Raw genomic sequence first — 18841 nt, 5'->3', positions numbered from 1 at the left:
AAAAATGCAGATATCTTAAAGCATAGAATTCTGAGTTTTCTTTTCAAACTGGGACCGCCGATATAGGATAACATTATAATTGTACGATATTCACACATTAGTGATGTTAGCATTTACATCGGTTCTCTAGTGTTCTGGAATGCTCATCGATGTAGAATTTCTTTCTCCAAGCTTCAAGTCTGATTCACGAAACGTTCCGCGATCATTCTGTTCCAAAAACTGGTTCCAAATCTTTGCCCATTATTCATATGGTATCATGAAAATCTAAATTTATGCCTCCCGATATTTTTTTCCACACACTTAAATGTCAATAAAAATATTTCGGATTTTAAATGGTGTATCTTGATCCGTTGGTTTAATGTTTAATGACATAAGCCATAACGGGTGGTAAAGCCGTAGCAGTGAGGTTCACAACCTCAGTGTGCATTCAAGTTGAACAATCTTGAAATGAGACTATGAAAATTTCTGAAAGTACATCTTTTAGTGCGATTTCAGTACAAAATACGGCCACAAAAGAACAAAACTTTTTTATGTAGAAAGAGTTGATTCCTTGCCGGTATCTTTTTTTTCTTTTTTTTGAGAGCTGAATTCAGAGATTTATTAAATTTCACCAAATTGAGAGAAATGTAATTCCACGTTACAACCATGTTTTGTTTGAACTATTCAACTTTGCTGAGCATGATTTTATATAGAGGGATTTAGATGGCTTTTTTCTCAGCCAGAGATATCAAGGAAACAGTTATTTTCCGGATATTATGCTGAGGTGATCTCGGAAAGAAAAATCATCACGTCTCCGCCGGGACTCGAACCCAGGCCCTCTTGCATACCGGGCAAGCATGCTACCATCTACACCACTGGAGACACGTGAATCTGCCTTCCTAATTTCACGCACTGTGTCCCACCCGGGGGCCATTTCCCGAAGTTAAGAGAGGCTACTAATGCCTCTACTTCAGCGCCTCACGACACAGTGCGTGAAATTAGGAAGGCAGACTCACGTGTCTCCAGTGGTGTAGATGGTAGCATGCTTGCCCGGTATGCAAGAGGGCCTGGGTTCGAGTCCCGGCGGAGACGTGATGACTTTTCTTTCCGAGCTTACCTCAGCATAATATCCGGAAAATAACTGTTTCCTTGATGATTTTATATGTTTAAAGATAACATTAAATCAAGGCGAACTCCGTATTTTACCTTTAATCGACATTTTAGCTAATTAAACAAATTTCACTAAAATTAATTAAATTGGTTTGTTATACTGCTGTGTGTAGTACTTGTGCAAATTGTCAATGGCTCCCTAAAACCGAATTAAAGATTGCTACCAGCACCAGTCCACATACACGGTTTACAATGGTGAACTGATTGTGGATCAGGAGCGCAAGTTCTTATAACCGTCTCATTTGCATATTTCCATCGAAGTCGCTCGACTAGGGCTACCTATCGGCCAATTCTTGAATTATTTTTTTTCCGGCAAAAAAATTCCCGTGACCTAGCGATGCTAACCCTGCGAACCGTTTTTTATTTCGGTTATTTTCCGGTTTTTATGAATTTTTAAAGTTTCTATGGACTTTTTGCCCACCCTGTACTATGATGCTAGTATAATTTTAATGTGAACTGTGTAGTGAAAGGGAAGTGATCTCCCGAAAAAAGTTTAAGAGTTCGAGAGTGTGGGTAATAAAGTCAGTGTCAAAACATAATCGTATAATTTGAATTTTTTTTTCATTGTATCATTTTTCGTGTTGTGTATTTATAATTAGAGTTATAAACACATATACAAGCATGGATAAGCTCTCGTGGTCACTGTAAACATATACCTGCTTTAATATTGTGACGATCATGTTCGTCGGTACATCCAGCACAATGTTGGTCCCTCCCCTCTGTCCGACGTCTTTCAACAGTTTTCTGTAGTGAGTGTGTTTCTGCTCTTCTATTGGACGCAATGACAATTCGACATCTTCTTCATTAGCCATCATTATCAGATGTTGCAAACGAGGAAGAGCTGCGTTGAAAATAATAATTGCATAGAGAAAAAATAGAATTGCCGACACAGAAATTTCTCCACAACAACAATTATTTCTCGACAAAAAAAAAAAAAAAACATAATCCTCTTTTCTTTCTCTGCTGGAATTTATTTCTTAAACTGTTATTTCTGTTAATTTCTGTATAATCGAAAGATAACAGTTTGGACATTGCTTATTCGTATAAAAGTACTGGCCCGCAATTCGTATAAATGAAGTACTCAATTCATAAATGGCGTATGATGGCATTCGTAAATCAAGTACGCGATTCGTTAATGAAGAACACGATCGATTTTTAATAACATTATGCTAGGAAATCAAGTCGGAAATGCATTCACCAATTCGTCATAAATCTCATGATGATCCATTTCGGGTAACGCTAAGCTTACAGAGACTAGCCGCGGGGCGCACATTGGGTGAAGCTGTGTCCGTGAGGGAGCCGGGCCCACCGAACGAGCGTTTAATCTCACCGGATCTCATCAAAATGTTTGGTATGTTTACCTAAAGGCTTTTGACTTCACAAATTTTGTAATACACATTTAATCACAATATGATAGAAATGCTTACATTTTTCGTCGTAGTAGATGACTGTGAAGGACTTCCATCCTCTCGATCTGATCACGTCAGCGTAGGCTTTGCTCAAGGCACTTACTGGTGGGTGCAGGTGGATTCCGAATCCGCCTCTGTGCTTCTGACCCGACTCGGAGGCCGCCCAGGTTGGTAAAATATCTAAATGGGGAACATTCAAGAATCTACAAGTGGATTGGACCATAGATACGATGGACGGAGAAAGGGGCCCCACAACGGCTGCGGCACCGTCATCTAGTTCTGTACATACTGGAATGAAAAATTTAACAGTCGGTAATGCATAACATTTATAGTTACATATTGGAATTTCTTTTACGCTATAAAAGCTTAATAAAAAGTGAAAAATAAATTATAATTAATAGTGTGTAGTAGTAGTAGTATATCTTGTATATGCATTGTATGTTTTTGAAAACACGATATTGGATCATGCTCTTGATGCGTTTCTGAATGCCTGAGATGACTCTCCGTGAAACCATTAAATGCGCAGCTTTGTATATGTGCAAAGGGTCCTTTAAACTTTCACTACTGCAGCCAGTTTGAAAATAATATTCAGAATTTCCATTTTACATTTTAAATTTGCTGGTAGTTGACGCAATTAACGACAACTTTCTGTTTGTTGCCGATCATGTGTGACTGTGGTTTCGCTAATTTGTTAAAATTTTTTGTTTGCATTTGTTTTGTTTTTTTACCTTGAAGTTTGTAATCCAATTTTTTTAAACTGTAGTTTGAATCAAAAAGAAGGTGGTTATTTATTTGGAAAGTGATGTAACTTCAGTACATTTATTTTATGTGCGATTTTTGAGTCTTTGCCACTCTGCAATAAGACCCTGTATAAACAGTACAGGTCAAAATAAATTTTTTAAAATTCTTTTTTTTCCGGCTTTCAATAAGTGTCATTAACTATGAAAAAATAATCAGCTCCGGAGGGAAGGGCAGGCATTTAAAGAGTTAACTCTTTGACCGACATGGCAGATGTCACCTTCAAAATGCCATATATTTTTTAATAACGTAGCCTTTCTTCCGATTGCAGAGGGGGGGGGGTTATAGAGAAAAGCGTTCCACATTGAGAAATCAATATAAAATGACAGCCTTTTAAAAAAAGGCGAGATATATCGTCAATGGCACTTAAGGCCGGTCAACCACTGCCAGTGGCAACAGCCGACATTAAGACCGACTACAAAGAGTATCTGACGTCGTCCACTGAAAAAGCGGTCTTTATACGCTACTAAGTTCACGACTGCACTCAATGCAGGGGAGTGCGTTCGTTAAATAATCTTAAGAAAATATTCAAAAATTAATTTTTTTGAGAAAATTTATTAAATCTTCGTACTTAATGAGACATCTGCTACAAACTGTTAGAATGCATTCTTGTTGTAAATAAGTAAATAAATAATTAAGCACTTTATATATTTAATTGATTACTACTTACCATCACATCCCATGAGCGACAATTATTAAAAATTTCCAGCATCCATGTTAACATTGGAAAGGAGGGGGAGAGAGTAAAAAAAACAAAACAGAGTGAGTGGCGCGAAAAAAAAGTAAACAACTGGACTGCGCAGATTCGGCAAGACACGTGAGATCATATTCAAATCGGGAAATTTTGTCGTCTTCTGTTGCTGCGGGAAACCATTAACGGAAGATCGGTGTTAATTGACGTTCTCATATAGTGCAATGGGATCAATCTTGCGAATACAGGCATCTGCATGGGATTTGTTTATTGCTTCCAGTCACTTCAAGACATCGACCGGCCTATAAAGGGGCAATTATATTCGCTCGAATTGGTTTTATTTGATCAACCCTAATACCTCAATGTACATTACTCAGACAAACAAATAGAAAATATTCGTAGATACAGTCTATGATGTGAAAGATAAACGTTACTGTTTAAAGGTCACACTTAGCACATAAATATTTTCGATTTTGTTCCTCACTGCAGTACTTGGTCGCAAAAATGCAGCGTATGCGTAGTTTCTACTTTTTCTACTTTTCCAATGCTTTTTAAAACACAATTTTTATGTACTTTTCTAGTAGGAAGCAACTTCGTTGTTTTTTTAATGGTATCTTTTAAAACCAGATTCATACTTTTTTAAGCATTAACATATTGTAGCAGATGCCACTACAATGAAGGGACTCTCATGCCAACTTTGCAGATTTATATTCCTCACATTTTCGTCTCAAGTGTCCCATAAGTGTCTCTAAACAGTGTTGCACTTATGAGACACGAGTCGGCTAAAGAGTTTGCCTCCGAAAACACGATTCCATTCCTAAACACGCAAATGTGAATCAGAAGATACTCTTAAGAAAATCTCGACTCGTCACTAAAAATCTTGGACAATAATGTTTCGTGAATATTTTAACATTTACGTAGCAAACCCCCGTATATACTTTCACTGTCAAAAATAAATGACAGTGAACTTAATATAAGTCTCTAAAGCCAGGATTGCACTATAAATGTTTCATAAAATATATTTTACAAAACTTGAAAAAAGTAACCAATTGACGTATTGTTTACGTTCGCTCGACTGTAACCGGTATGCTTATTCATTTCAATTTTCAAGTTTGATAAAAAAAACTTTTCTAAAACTTTTGTAGTTTAACCCTGGCCTAAGAAAACATTCCTCGAAGTCTGACGATGACTAAAACCTGACCATTAAAGAAAAAAGTATGTGCGATCACGATATCGATTATAAGAGTTCCAAACGAAACACCATACATAATTCTTTTGAATTGCGAAACTTTTTTTTTTCAAACATATCATTCTTATACATAATCGTTTGGGCATTTTTGATATGTATAAGAAAAGAGAGTCTACCCTTTCTCCTACCCAATAATTGCTCGTCGTTTTCATGCGAAAGAAATGCATTCAAGCAGTGAAATGTTTGTGAAAAAGATCCGTCGGATGCGGATTGCGTGCATACCAAGGGCTCTTGAATATGAAATGACTTCTATTTTGAGCGATTCATCGATTGGTGGAATGGATTTCCAATTAATAGCACGCAAAAATGCCAAAGCGGTGGAATACGCGATAATCGACGCCACGCTTTAATCAGAAGGCATTTAAGATGCATAAAAGGACTTAAAAATAGCAATCGAAAAAAAAATTAATGTAATTTGAGCCCTACTGGAACTTTGATTCAGTAAATGATATAAATTAATAAAATTATGTTTTGGAAGAATGTAGACTTTCACAACAGCCTTAGATAAGATTTCGGGAGGCTACGCCGTGATATAGAGCAGTTTCCTCAAAGTCGGCAGTATCGCCTCCTGGGGATGATTTAGGGGGCAGTAGAAGTTACCGATATAGTATCCTATGTACCGATAGAAGTATCCTATGAGTTGGCTTCAGTGGGGGAAGGGGGGGGGCCATAAGAAAAAGTTGTGAAGAAGGGCTTAGTGGAACGAAAAACATTTGGGAAACTCTCGTCTAGAGCTCTGTTCTTTCAATTTTTCACAACAGCTCTGATCGGTGAAAATACAATAAAACCTCCTCTAACGGCCACATGTTGTTGAAACCGAACGCATCCCATAGACTTAACATGACAACGACGATTTCTCAACAAAAGCCACTTTCGACATGGAGTCGGAAAAAAAATACGCATATCGCTTTACGAACAATAATTTTTAAAGCTGATTTTCAAGGGAGTCCCCCCCCCCAATCTCTATGGGGGGAAAATATTATGTATGCTTTCTTTTGGTGAGTACAAATGCTAGATGGGTTTATTGGTGGCAGTGGAGAGGGAAAAAGGGCACTTAAGTGATCTATAGTTGTGCCGCGGACCACTCAAGTGATCTCTAAATGCACCGCGAGACCCTTAAGTGACCTGTAAATGTGCCACAAGCCACCGAAGTGATCTGCAATTGTGCTGCGATGCTAGGAGTCACCGAAGTGATCTCTGTGTGTGAGAATGTGGCTGTTGGTTATTTCTTACAAAATTGTTGTTGAGATCACAGACCATATCACATAAATCCGAGGGCCACATCTGGCCCTTGCGTTAAGGGTCGAGCATGTCTCTAGTTGATCGCGGGTGAGAACTATTTGGGGTTGCTGGTACACCGTATTGGTCCATATCAGTTTTTTTTTCGCCGAGTTGTTTCTGCTGTGTACATCCCAGTATTGCGAGCCTAAATTTTAGGATGCTAAGACAGTGCTGTATGGATCGATTATAATTATAAAATTATTAATAAATTAATGTAATATTATGAGCATAATCATTATTCTAATGTAATTAATTGTATAGTTATTGTAATCAGTTGCAGAACGGATTACCATTTTACATGGTATGTACATCGCCAATTTAATAATTCCCCCCCCCCAAGAATAAAAACGGTTATTCCCAATAATGGCCACTTTCCGATAGCGGCCACATTTTCACGGTCCCGTTAGTAGCCATTCTTGGGATGTTCTACTAAACCACATGAACAGAAAAAATGATTCTCGACCGGAAAAAATGCATAAACGGGAAAGCCGGTCATGGAAAAAAATGAGGACCGGACAAAAATAGGAGGAATAATTTGTGGTACATGTGGGGTATATAAGGAATGCTTTCAGAAACGTTCTGTGTTACGCGCCAATGTCAGGGTTCCCCCCCCCCCCCCGATGAGAGCTCTAGAAATTGGTAGGTACGACTTTTTTCATTTTTGAATTCTTCGGTTAATTTATTTTTGAAATATTCATCGTACATATATTTTTCTTTCTCTCTTTCCAGTTTATATAATTAATTTGTTTTCTGTAAAGTAAAATTTTGTTTTTTTCCGAAACCAGAGTATGGCACCCAAGACAGCTGTATGCGCATAACTTGAAATTATACAAATAAAGATTCGTATAATTATAGAAATAAAGGTCGTTCTCTCAAGGGGGAACCTCCGACATTGCTCCAGACAAGCAAAAATGTTTCTGATGATGGCAAGCCATAAAATGGCTAAAACTACCATCCATTCCTCCGACATTTTTGGCAAAAACAAGCTTTGGAAGTCCAATACATGAGGAAGGAAAGCAAATTTGAGAAAATACAAAAACCAAAATTAAAAATCACTAGACATACACGAAAAAAGCATGTATGTCTAGTGATTTTCAATTTTGATTTTTGTGTTTTTCAAATTTGCTTTTCAACCCATTGACTTTTGGCACTTCAGTGTACAACTTCATCAAACATCAACTCGAGTCATATGGCTATATTGTAATTTACTACCATTAAGTGATGAAAATAAAGGCACCATCTATCGGTGGTCCTTCAAGCTCATTAGGAAAAATATGTTATCTATATTATTCTCGGGTTTGAACCCCTGGGACCGTGACCTTCACGGTGGTAGACAAGCATCTTATTCCCACGCCACTGGGGCGTTAGTTGGTCATACAGGTACTCGCACCAACAAAAGTGGCATTCATTCATCTTCGTATCAAATATATTGTCACGTACAACTGGTTTTTTCTTTTCCTTGTGATTGATCGACGAACCTGTGTTGAATCTAGAAAATAAAAAACGAGTCACTTTCAAAAAAGAGCGTAACTTACATTTCTTTCTTGTATGAAAAACGTCTTGTGGCACTAAACGGACGATGCTGGCTGACAGCCTCAACCGCTGTATAAGAGTTCTGTTCCCGTTTACTTTATCTACTGCGTGGCGGAGATTGATTTCTTGCTCGTCTTGACCACTTTCCTCAAAGAGACCAACTGCAAAAAACACAATCGTAGCATAAAAAACCCAAACGTATAAAGTAAAAACTTGGCCAAAACTTTTCATATGAATTTTTTTTAGGTCATTTAATATTTCTGAGCCCTTAATTTCAGCCTCACCAATAGGAGTCATTTGATTTATTTTTCTTCAACGCAATACATACGCTCTCGACCGGATATAGGTCGGCACTTGGCAGTTGATTGTGCAAGGTCCAGGCTCCACTCTACTAAATTTTTTACAGTAGAAGCGAATATATTTTGTCACCGCTTTGAACAAATAAAATGTCCATTGATGTCTAAAGTAAAGATGCCTAAATAAAATAATAATGTCTATCTAACGGTCGCTGTGCGGTAGTGTTTAGGGTTAGCAGACGCCCTCCTTTTTGATGTCATTTCGAGTTTCGCCCTAAGTTTTACAAAATTCGCCATTTTGTCCTCCTTTTCAGGATTCCGTAATTAATATATATTTTTTTGGGAGGAATTTTTTTCCACTGTGAAACATATTATATCTTTTTATTAACAGGGGTAGGTATGTGTGTGTTCCCCCCCCCCTCCCACACACATGTTAAACAAGCTTTGAACAATTGCCGTCGAAACTCTCAGAATACAAGAACCCAAGTTACAAGCAGGACAGCCGATACTATTTTAACTACAGTGCCACTTGCTCCAGGACAGGGCCACAACTAAATGCTTAATCAGCTAGGAGAAGTACTCATTTTGGCGCCCATTGTAATGTTGGCACCCGGGGCACCAGACCCACCTGCCACCCCCCCCCCCCCCCCCCCAGTTGACTCCCGTCTTCAGGATATGAAAAATACAGCGCGGAAAACCACTCTGAATTAAGAAAACCAAAACATCAATTTAAGAATACCATTCTTTGCAACATCAATGCCGTGTACTGAGGGTGGGGGAAGAAAGAGGGATAGTGTTACCACTCACATAGAGAAAAACAAAGAAAACAGGAATTAGTTACCGAAGTATTATCAGAATTACTGAAAGAAATAATTCCGGAATTACTGAAAAGAATAAAATGAGAATTGTTTTAAGTAATTTTAGAATTAGTGAAGGAAATAATTGATCAAAAATGAATTTCAGAATTTGTAAAATAAAATATTTCAGAACAAATGACAATTCTCAATTATTCGGTGGCCCTTTGTTTGTAATCTGGCAAATCTGTTTAGGAACCACTGCACATCCCATTCAGTTCTTATGAATGGATTCCATCTTATAAAATTATGAATACCGCCGTATGACTTAGTGTGGTAGCCCACGGACTTCATGGGAAGTTAGAATTTGGTCCGCAATGTGTGAGTGGTTAAAGACCCCTGATTCGCACAATTTATCTCCCGGATATTGCTGTTTCGTTGACATGATACATTGAACCGTCGTGATTTCAAAACTGAAACAAAATTTCAAAAAAAGGAAATTCGCCGAAGAGACATAATATGTTTCTTCGCTATGATCCATCTTTTATATATATATAAACTATATCTGTACGAGTATTCCGATTTATTTTGAGATGGGAGTGGAGGGAGTCTGCCCAATCAATTCGAACAGTATCGAGAGAGAAATAAAACTAGTTCATTTGTCCAAGGGATACACTTTCGAGGACAGCGGGGATGAATTTTTACTCTCGAGGGTTTTCATTCCCATTTCAGTTTCGTCTTTCCAATACCTCAAGCTTTTAATTTTCATCGGGAGAATCCTCCTGTCAAGGAATGTCTTCTTCTTTGTCGAAAGTTGAAACATTAAGAGAAATCCTTTTTCCGAAATAGCAAAATGTCTTCTCCACATCGCTTTTTTTCTCCCCCACCCCCTTTCTTTTCAATTTGTGTTTTGCGGATGAATTTCGTGAAATCATACGCTATGAGTTAAACTTCAATACTAAAAGCCAGATGTGGAGAACGTGTCTTTTGATGTCCTCCTTTTCATTTGTGCGCCCTTCCAAAAATGCCTTTTATTTCTCGTGAACCTTTAAGAAAATTATTTTATGTTCGTATTTTTATAAAATGCATTTCTATTTTTAAGTGATAAGCAAAATGAGGATTGAATATTGACACAGTCCACGCCACTTAATGTGATCACACCGGGGCTCGGGGTTTCTGAAAACAATTAATAACTATATCCAAAACCATCCCGTTTGCAAGTACCATACATCCTACTTCGTTGAACGGAACGTATGGTAAACTGATGTAACTAAAACTGGCAACTGGTTTTCTTTCCCCACGGATTGTGAAAACTTTCAATTGTTTAATTTTTTTCAAACCGATTCTAAAACTTTACTTTCTTTCCTTTGGGTTAAAATCCAACATTTTTGTTATTTAACCATTGTGAAGCAGCTTTGAAATATATATATATATATATATATATATATATATATACATATCACAAATTGCAAATTTTTTTAATGTGCAATATGTTTCATACATCTCTCGGAAAAGTATCTCGGAAAAAGAAATCTTATCTGAACAACTGAAAGAAACTGATCAAGAACTGAAGGGAAGCGGGGTTTACATTTCCCTTCAATATGGGAAGACCATTTCAAAAACAGCTCCGTACGTTCATGGGGGGCCACAGCAAATACTACGGACCCATTACGACATGGAACGGATTAAGTACGGAAATACGTGTCAACAAAGGAGGGAGCAGGGCAGATCCCCTTCTAGCCTCCTACATACTCTTGTAGCCTGATAATAATAACTTACGGTGAATATAAGTAAGTTTGATTAAAATATTCGCGAAATAAACTCCATGGAAAAAAATATTATAACATCCTAAGTCCCGATAACTACAAACGTGATTATCGTGATATCGTGATATTCGTGATTCTAATGAGCGGCACCGACTGTATTTAAGAATATTGAAATTTGCAAATGAACTTACGAATATAAGGTTTGTAATAAGTAGTGATATTCGTATTCGTTGTTCAATCAGATTCAGACCTCATGTTACAGACTTCTTAATTTATTTTATGCCAATAATTTACTGAATCCAAGAATCGATATAATGCTACAAAAGATTTTTAGCGTATAATACGTCTTAGACTTTGAAACAGGGTGCCATGTTCAATTTGTGGGTGTCACTAAACAGTGTTTATCACGAAAACATTGAAAGCTATAAATGATACAGAAATTAATAATAACCGCGTTCGAAAGAAATCATGTAAGAAATATTTATTGTGATATCATCGTCAGTTGATGTAATAGGGCTGCCAATCTGATACACCAAAGTCGAGGTGCCTTATATTGCTAAAAATTAGTGTAGCTCTGGACGCAGACTCGACATCACATCGTGTGAGGTGTCGTTGGATTCGATTTAGTGCATTCTACAAGTGTACGAAAACGATAAGTAACATATTATGATCAAAATTGTAGAACGAAGAGCATTGAAAATCCTCTTTCTTACGCAAAATTTCACTATATAAGGGCAATAAATTCCTTCAAGTTATTCAAAATGAATTCGGACTACATATCAGCTGCTGTGGTGGTCGAGTGGCCATAGCGACGGACTCGCATCGCGAGATCCCTGGTTCGAAACCGACCAGTGCCACTGTGGTAGTCCAGCTGAAGTTATTTTTCTGTGATTTCCAACTTCGAGGTACGAATGTGAGCTGATCTCCCCGTCAACCCGCCCAATGTTTTTGATGTAATATTACGTCGGACGTTCTATGGAAGAAATACAAACACCATTCTTTAGCCTGCCAAGGTGCGTGCGTGGAATTGAGGAAAGAAGGTAAAGTACACACAGACAATTTACTAGTGAGTGAGTTGTGACAGAAGTGTGAGTGTGTGTGTACCTAACAGTCTGAGTGCGTATCTAATGTTGTGTCTCTGATTTTTCAGCCTTTTTTATACTTACGTGCGCTAACCTCTCGATGTGGGACTCCCTGTGGTAGTAATCTTTTTCTGTGGTTATGTCGCCGTTCCTGTTGCACACCTGTGCCAGGAAAGTTTCCGACCAGGATGAACCAAGTATCGAACTCGCGACACCTCTAAACATCCTCTGGTGCTTTAGGCGAGCATCTTATCGACTTAGGCTACCACGCCCATGAGCTTTAAGGGGGTTAGTGGAAATATAAAAAACACTGAGGAAATCTTTCTATAATGACGTGAGTATGATTAATATGATAATATCTTTGTATAGTATAAAAACAAGACATTTTATCTTTCAAATTGGAAGAAATTGACATATGAGCAGATATGTCAGGATAAAAGTTTTTGTACTGTAACTCTGCTGTGACGAGACTTTTTGTGTAAGGAAAGCCATCTTGCATTCACGATTCGAGGTTGGAAAATCGTAGAATACCACTTAAGCGGTTTTTAAAACTTTCCTGATCCGCATTTTATAACTGCCACGGTAGAAATCACTCAAACCTTTTAGAAATTGCCACCTATTCTCATGAAATTTTTTTCGATCGGGTGAGAGCTTATGGCCCCTCCCCAAAACCAAGGAAAAAAAACAAGGGAAAGGGGGAAAACTATATTTTTCTGTTACTTTTTTGCTATACGCATTAATCCTATACTACCTTGAAGACAAAAGGAAAACATCAACTCTCTTCCTTTCCGTTACCAGACCTTGAACAAAGTCTGACTTCGCCCATTGACAGTTAATTGAGAGTGAGAGGGTGGGGGGGGGAGAGAAAAGATGTTATCATGACAAGGAAACTTGACTTAAGAAAACAACTCGGGATTTCCCTCATAAAGGTTAAGTCGTGCTGATCCAAATTGGGCTTTCGCGATATGTAACCGTCGCGATACTCAACAGGATCACACAGCAGATGCTGAAGTACAGTTGAATATAGAGTATGTGCACGTACAGAGTTGGAGTCATATTAATCCTGAACACACTTGAAACACATAATGGCCAAATTAAGCTAAGAAGCGAATCGATCTAGAGATTCGAATCAAATCTCTCTTTCAAACTAATGCCTCTGGGTTTATCCGCCCACTCAGATGAAACCCACGGCAAGCATGTTTGTTGGGATTTCCGAGTCATCATCTTACCATGAGATTACACCCACGTGATTATTACTACAATATCAATTAGAGGTGAGCCACAGTTATTCTCGTCCGTTATGGAACATTAATAGATCGATTCAAGTACGTATCAGTACGCGGTATAATAGTTGAGACTTGAACTCAGTTCAGTGCCAGTTCATTTCAGATTCAGAAACGTATGCAGATGGAGAGGAAGGCATGCTCGCCCCTCCACGAAAAATTCTGAAAAAAAAGTTAAAAAGTTTATATTTCAGTAAAAAAATTATTATACTGAAAAAATACCTTTCATGTGCTATTTTAAACTATTTCAGTTAATTTTGAATGTTTGTGGATTCACTTTCGCATAATATCCAGAAAAGGTCTATTCCCAAATATCAAACTCTTTCGTACTTGTTTTTTATTTTGCATCACTTTCTTTCACATGATTTTGAATGCACCATGAAGGGTCACCGCATCGCAGAATTAGTCAAAAAGTCACAACATAGAAAAATGAGAAAAAAAGGCATTCAAACGAAATGTCGAATTTCTAGAAAGACTCTCTCACGATTTTATATATATATATATATATATATATATATATAAGAGTTAAGGCATTACCATCAGATGTTCCGATGGAATCTACCATTTTCTGCAGAATTTTGCTTTCTTCTTAAAAAAACCGTTATTAACGAGAGAAATTCAAACTTTCAAATTGAATAACGTTAGACCAAGAATGATAAAAATTACTCTTGCGCGGAGCTACATCATCATTCGGTCATTTTTCATCCGGCGACCAAAATCCTCTGGCAAATCGCCACGCCAACAAATAACAAAGGAACCTGAACACAATTTTTTTTATATAAATTGGTTATTTTTTTTCTTTGCATGCATCTTTCTCCCCCAACTGTAACCACATCTTCTGGAATCTAAAATTCGGATTGAAATTGTTGCTTTTGTTTACAAACTTAATAAGTATTCACTTTTTTTTCTATTTCGTCTTTGGATTTTTTCTAGCCCGAACAGTTTGATTCGTCTTCTGTAGTTTTGCGTAGAAGAAATAATCATTCAGTTCTTATCTGATATTTGTAAGCTTACTTCAAATGAAACATGTATACAGTATATAGACACCGTTTAAACCCCATTTTAACTTCTTTTTCTCGTCTTAGAAAACTTATTTCTAGAGCTCTAATTTTTTTTATATATCACATCAAAAATTTTCTCGTTCCAGAACCTTTTCCTACTTTTTCATTGTATGGTTCCGACGACGACGAGTTTAGCGTAATTCATTTTGCATTACAGAGCGTCGCATAAAAACCCCATAAAATTATGTGAACATAGAATTCTTCCTCGCTTCCGATTTAATATAGTTTCGAAAAAACAATACATATACGACACATATTTTTGGTATAGAATGCGAAACAAAATCCGATCACATTAATCGTACGGAATTGGAGCCAGTGTCCTCACCTATAGATAATACCTGCTTTTGCCCAACGTCACTCTGCCAAGAGCACAGGGAACCTGCTCCAACGCGGATGTGACATCATGGATTTTCTATGCATTACTCGGCAAGCATTTCTCGAAACTTAGGGTGATAGAGTTATTTGACACCCTCCTTTTTTTACTACTAACATGAAAAGAAAAATTTTGCTCTACAGAGAGAATTATTTTCCTTTCACGCAAAACAGTGAAACATCAATCATGGTCACTTGATATCACCACATCAGTGATCTAGTTTGTAAAACAGATTCCTCTTTGTTTGATGAATTACAGATTTAAATATTTTGCTGTTTGATTTGCGAACGACCCCTGAATGCTCTCTCAATACACCTGAGCAAAAACGGACAAATCAGAAAACATTTCTTTTTTGATTGATTTGTGTTTATTGAATGTCAAAAAAATGCCGTTTAAAGGGAAATAAAGTTTCAGTTAATTAATTTGGGTCGATATTTTTACTCGGACCATTTGAGTCAGGTGCACATACCAGTATGTACTGTGTATGTACCTCAGGTTCTGAAGAAATAACACACTGCTCAACAACAAAAACATTTTTGCATGTCCCTAAGGAAATTTTATTGGTTTTAGGGTAAATTGCGCTGCTGATTTCGAAACTGGTGTTGTTTTTGCAGAATTGGCTCTAGTTTTTGATACAATGCATACTCCCAACATTTCAATATAGTCTGCAGCCATTCTAATATTCGCGTCGAATTTTAACTTTGAATTTTTTTATTTATTTTTCTTTTTATTCAACATATTATCACATTTATATCGCTATCAGGGTCTTTACGCATTAATATTTAGTTTATTAATGATTTACATTTTGCACACCGTTTCAATGTGGTTTGTACGCTGCTTATGTATTACTATTGAAATGCAATTTACCATTTATCCTGAAAATATAATTGTTGGGAAGAAAATGATCTGTGTAAAGATTTTCTGGACATACTGCATACAAATAAAGAATTTGAAAATACCGAATTACCCAGCAATTTTTTTTTTAATAGGCATGCCGTGAGAATCGGGAACCCAGCTTTTTTAGTATGCCGCTGTGGTGGTCGAGTGTTCATAGTGACGGACTTGCAGCGCAAGGAATCGGGATCAAACCCCACTGACACCAAGTTGGTTTTCTGTGGCTTCCAACTTTGAAGCACAAATGCGAGCAGATCTCTCTGTTAAAAATACTCGTCAAAGAGAGCAACAGGCGTACAACGGTACAAATATTCAATCCTAACACTTCACTCGCAATTTCAAATATAGATGACAGTGCTAAGAAATACACACAACACTAGATACGCGCTCGGGCTGTTAGGTGCACACTTTTTATTCTAGACTCTGCCACGTACGTGAGCTGGATGACATCTCAGAAACGGGATAGGTTTGGTGGCAGAGCCCCGGCGGTCATTCATACATCTTTTCCAATGTTGGAGTCTGATCTTTTCCCGGTCCGAGAAAAGCGAGGCAAAAAAGGATCATACTGGTGCATTTTGCGAAGACCGATATCAATCTGTTAAATTCTGAATAAATACGGGAATCGACCGGTATACAATATTAGTTTGCACTGTAGCAAACGTGCTTTGTTTGTCCAGGAATTTAATAACGGTAATGAAAATTAAACATTTACTTATCACTCTAATTTAATTACAGCCAACCTAATACGAAATACAGATGCCGTATTTTACACGGTTTCTTTTTTTTTTTTTTTTGCATGTTCAGAGAAAAAAGATGCTGTCACGTCTGTATTACACTACTACATATGTTTTACAGTGCAATTATTTAACCCTTAAATGCGTAGCTTAACATATATGCAAGGGGCATCGTTACTGCAACCAGTTTGGAGTTAAAAATTCGCAATCGCCTTCACTCATAAGGTGAGTTCATACCTATATTCTTTACCTTTTATGTTTTGAATTTTCTGGTAGATGTTCTAATTTAACAACTTTTTGTATGTTTCAGACCATGTGTGGCTGCGATATATTTCACTAATTTGTTAACATTTTTTTTTTTTTTGCATTTCTTTTCTTTTACCTTGAAGTTTGCAACCTGAATTTTTTTTTCCTCGTGTTTTTCCTCCTTTAGTTTGAATCACAAAGAAGGTAGTTATATATATGGAACGTAATATATATAATACTTCAATACTTTTATTTTATGAGAGTATTTTTGAGGGCCTCTTTTGCCCCGTTCACGTATGCAAATATTGTGGTAGCATTGGGAGTTCAAGCACCCGCTTGACGACTTTTTTTCCTAAGGAAAGAAACGGGGAGCAGTCATTGGTGAAAATTCTTTCTATTCTTACTATTCTTTTTCTATTTCCCATGTGAACGAGGCTATAGAGGTCCTGTATAAGCAGTGCAGATTGGGATATGTATTTTTAATGAATTTTCAGGCTTTCTATGCATGCCATTAACTTTGAAATTATCAACTCGAAAAAAAAATTGAGCATTTAAGGGTTAATTTCTTTTTCTCTGCAATTTCGAATCTTCAACACATGATGGAAGAATACAAAAATACTTCGCAGTCTCTATTAATCTCACCGAATATACGAGAACGAATATACTTACTAAACCTAGATTTATCAAACGTGAAATTCGAACTACTTCTAAAGAATATCGTAAAAGACGAAGGATCCTATAATGCAGAGAACAGGTGAGGTTTAAATCAGCCAGTTCAATCAATTCTTTGGTTCTAGATAATATGAATTTTCCAGAATCTGTGACTAGAATGTCTCGGCATGACGAAAAATGCTGGTATTCCCAGCATTCTGTTTCTACCTCGCTGTTTCCCCGGCACGCCGGTTAATGCGGGGGAATATGGTAATAATTTTTTAAAAAAACTTCAAGCTTTATATCTCACGAGACATATTTTAAATTGTTGGTTCAATGCATTTTGATTTGCTTCAGGTTCATTGAAAATCATGATTTAGCTAACCGACCACCAAAATATGTATAACGGCGTTCTGTAACAAAAATCTGAAAATACTTTATTATAAACGGTTTATTCTGTTCTTTTTTCATGGATGCTATTCATTACTGTTCATTCCTTATTTATTTTTGATATTTTTTCATCGCACAAAGACTGTCATTATTATTATTTTTTTCATTCATATACCATAAACATGAAAATGAATGAATTTCCCATCGTTCTTTTCCATCTCTCTTTTTGGTATAACCAAATCCAATCCATTTCATTTTTTTTCCATTTGAATGAAAGACGTGATGTGAAAGGTAAGTGAATGTGTAAAAAAGTTCTTAGATGGAGATAAATATTTAAAAGAAATGAAAAGAAGTTGTGCTTACTGCTCTTCAGAGAGAGAGAGAGAAGAGTGGGAAAGAAAAAACATTGTTCTTCGAAAGCTTTTCAACCCATTACCCAAGGGGTATTAATGTCTCAGTCTCGCAATTTACTCCTTTGTTAGCGATGGTACAAAGAAAAAGGGTCCATTAAACTTTATTTTTTTCCCTTATCAGAATACCGAGCTTTAGCTCATTTTTTTGTTATATTAAGTGAAATGCGCAGCTCAACAAAATTAGTGATATAGCAGCCAATAATTTATCCTACGTTATACTTATATAAGCATTCTCAAAACAATGCGCGTGGTAAATGGAGATCCAGTTGTTTTAACGTAGAATAGGTTTTACATTTCGTGTCCGTCGGCAAAAATTCGTGGAAAAAACTGTTAAATAAACTCCATGTGTATTTCCAAAGTAATAAACTGATCAAAAAAGATTATCACTGATTTCAAGAGAACAAAAATGGAAGAGTAACAAGTAAAAACTGAAGTCCACATACGTACTACCTTTATGTTACTAAAAAGTTTACATATCTCTACTTAATTTGTTTTACAAATTTTCAAAATAATTTTCAAATAATCAAAATGAAAAAAACTTGCGCTCGAAACTTCATAGACTCAATCTTATTCAAAATTAAATTTTAAATTTAGTTCTTTTTTCTTCAAAATTTAAAATTTGTAATTCTATTTTAATAAATCCCAATCTTTTTTGCTTTATGTCACGAAATGAACCGTTACCTTTATTTTCAACTAGCTGTAATACCCGGTGCTGCCCGGGATTTCTTCAATGAGGCCTTTTTGGATC

The 18841-nt window shown here is 36.7% G+C and overlaps 1 protein-coding gene across 2 annotated transcripts in view; it reads right to left on the bottom strand.

Moving 5' to 3' along the window:
• LOC149076766 (glutamate receptor ionotropic, kainate 3-like) overlaps positions 1 to 18841 on the bottom strand; it is a 90338-nt gene that overhangs the window by 51938 nt on the left and 19559 nt on the right. For both annotated transcript variants that reach the window (XM_089244427.1, XM_089244428.1), the window contains exons 2-4: positions 8113 to 8271; positions 2577 to 2846; positions 1806 to 1990 (exon numbers count right to left, since the gene is read on the bottom strand). In XM_089244427.1, coding sequence (XP_089100553.1) covers positions 1806 to 1990; positions 2577 to 2846; positions 8113 to 8271 — 614 coding nt within the window. The remainder of the gene's footprint in view (positions 1 to 1805; positions 1991 to 2576; positions 2847 to 8112; positions 8272 to 18841) is intronic.

The sequence above is a fragment of the Pholcus phalangioides genome, unplaced genomic scaffold (assembly GCF_987345545.1).
Source record: "Pholcus phalangioides strain wild (caught in Gottingen) unplaced genomic scaffold, Ppha-v1.0 ptg000015l_1, whole genome shotgun sequence".
Taxonomy (NCBI): domain Eukaryota; kingdom Metazoa; phylum Arthropoda; class Arachnida; order Araneae; family Pholcidae; genus Pholcus; species Pholcus phalangioides.
Note: the sequence above shows the minus strand (reverse complement) of the source record. Positions and strands in the feature narration are given on the sequence as shown.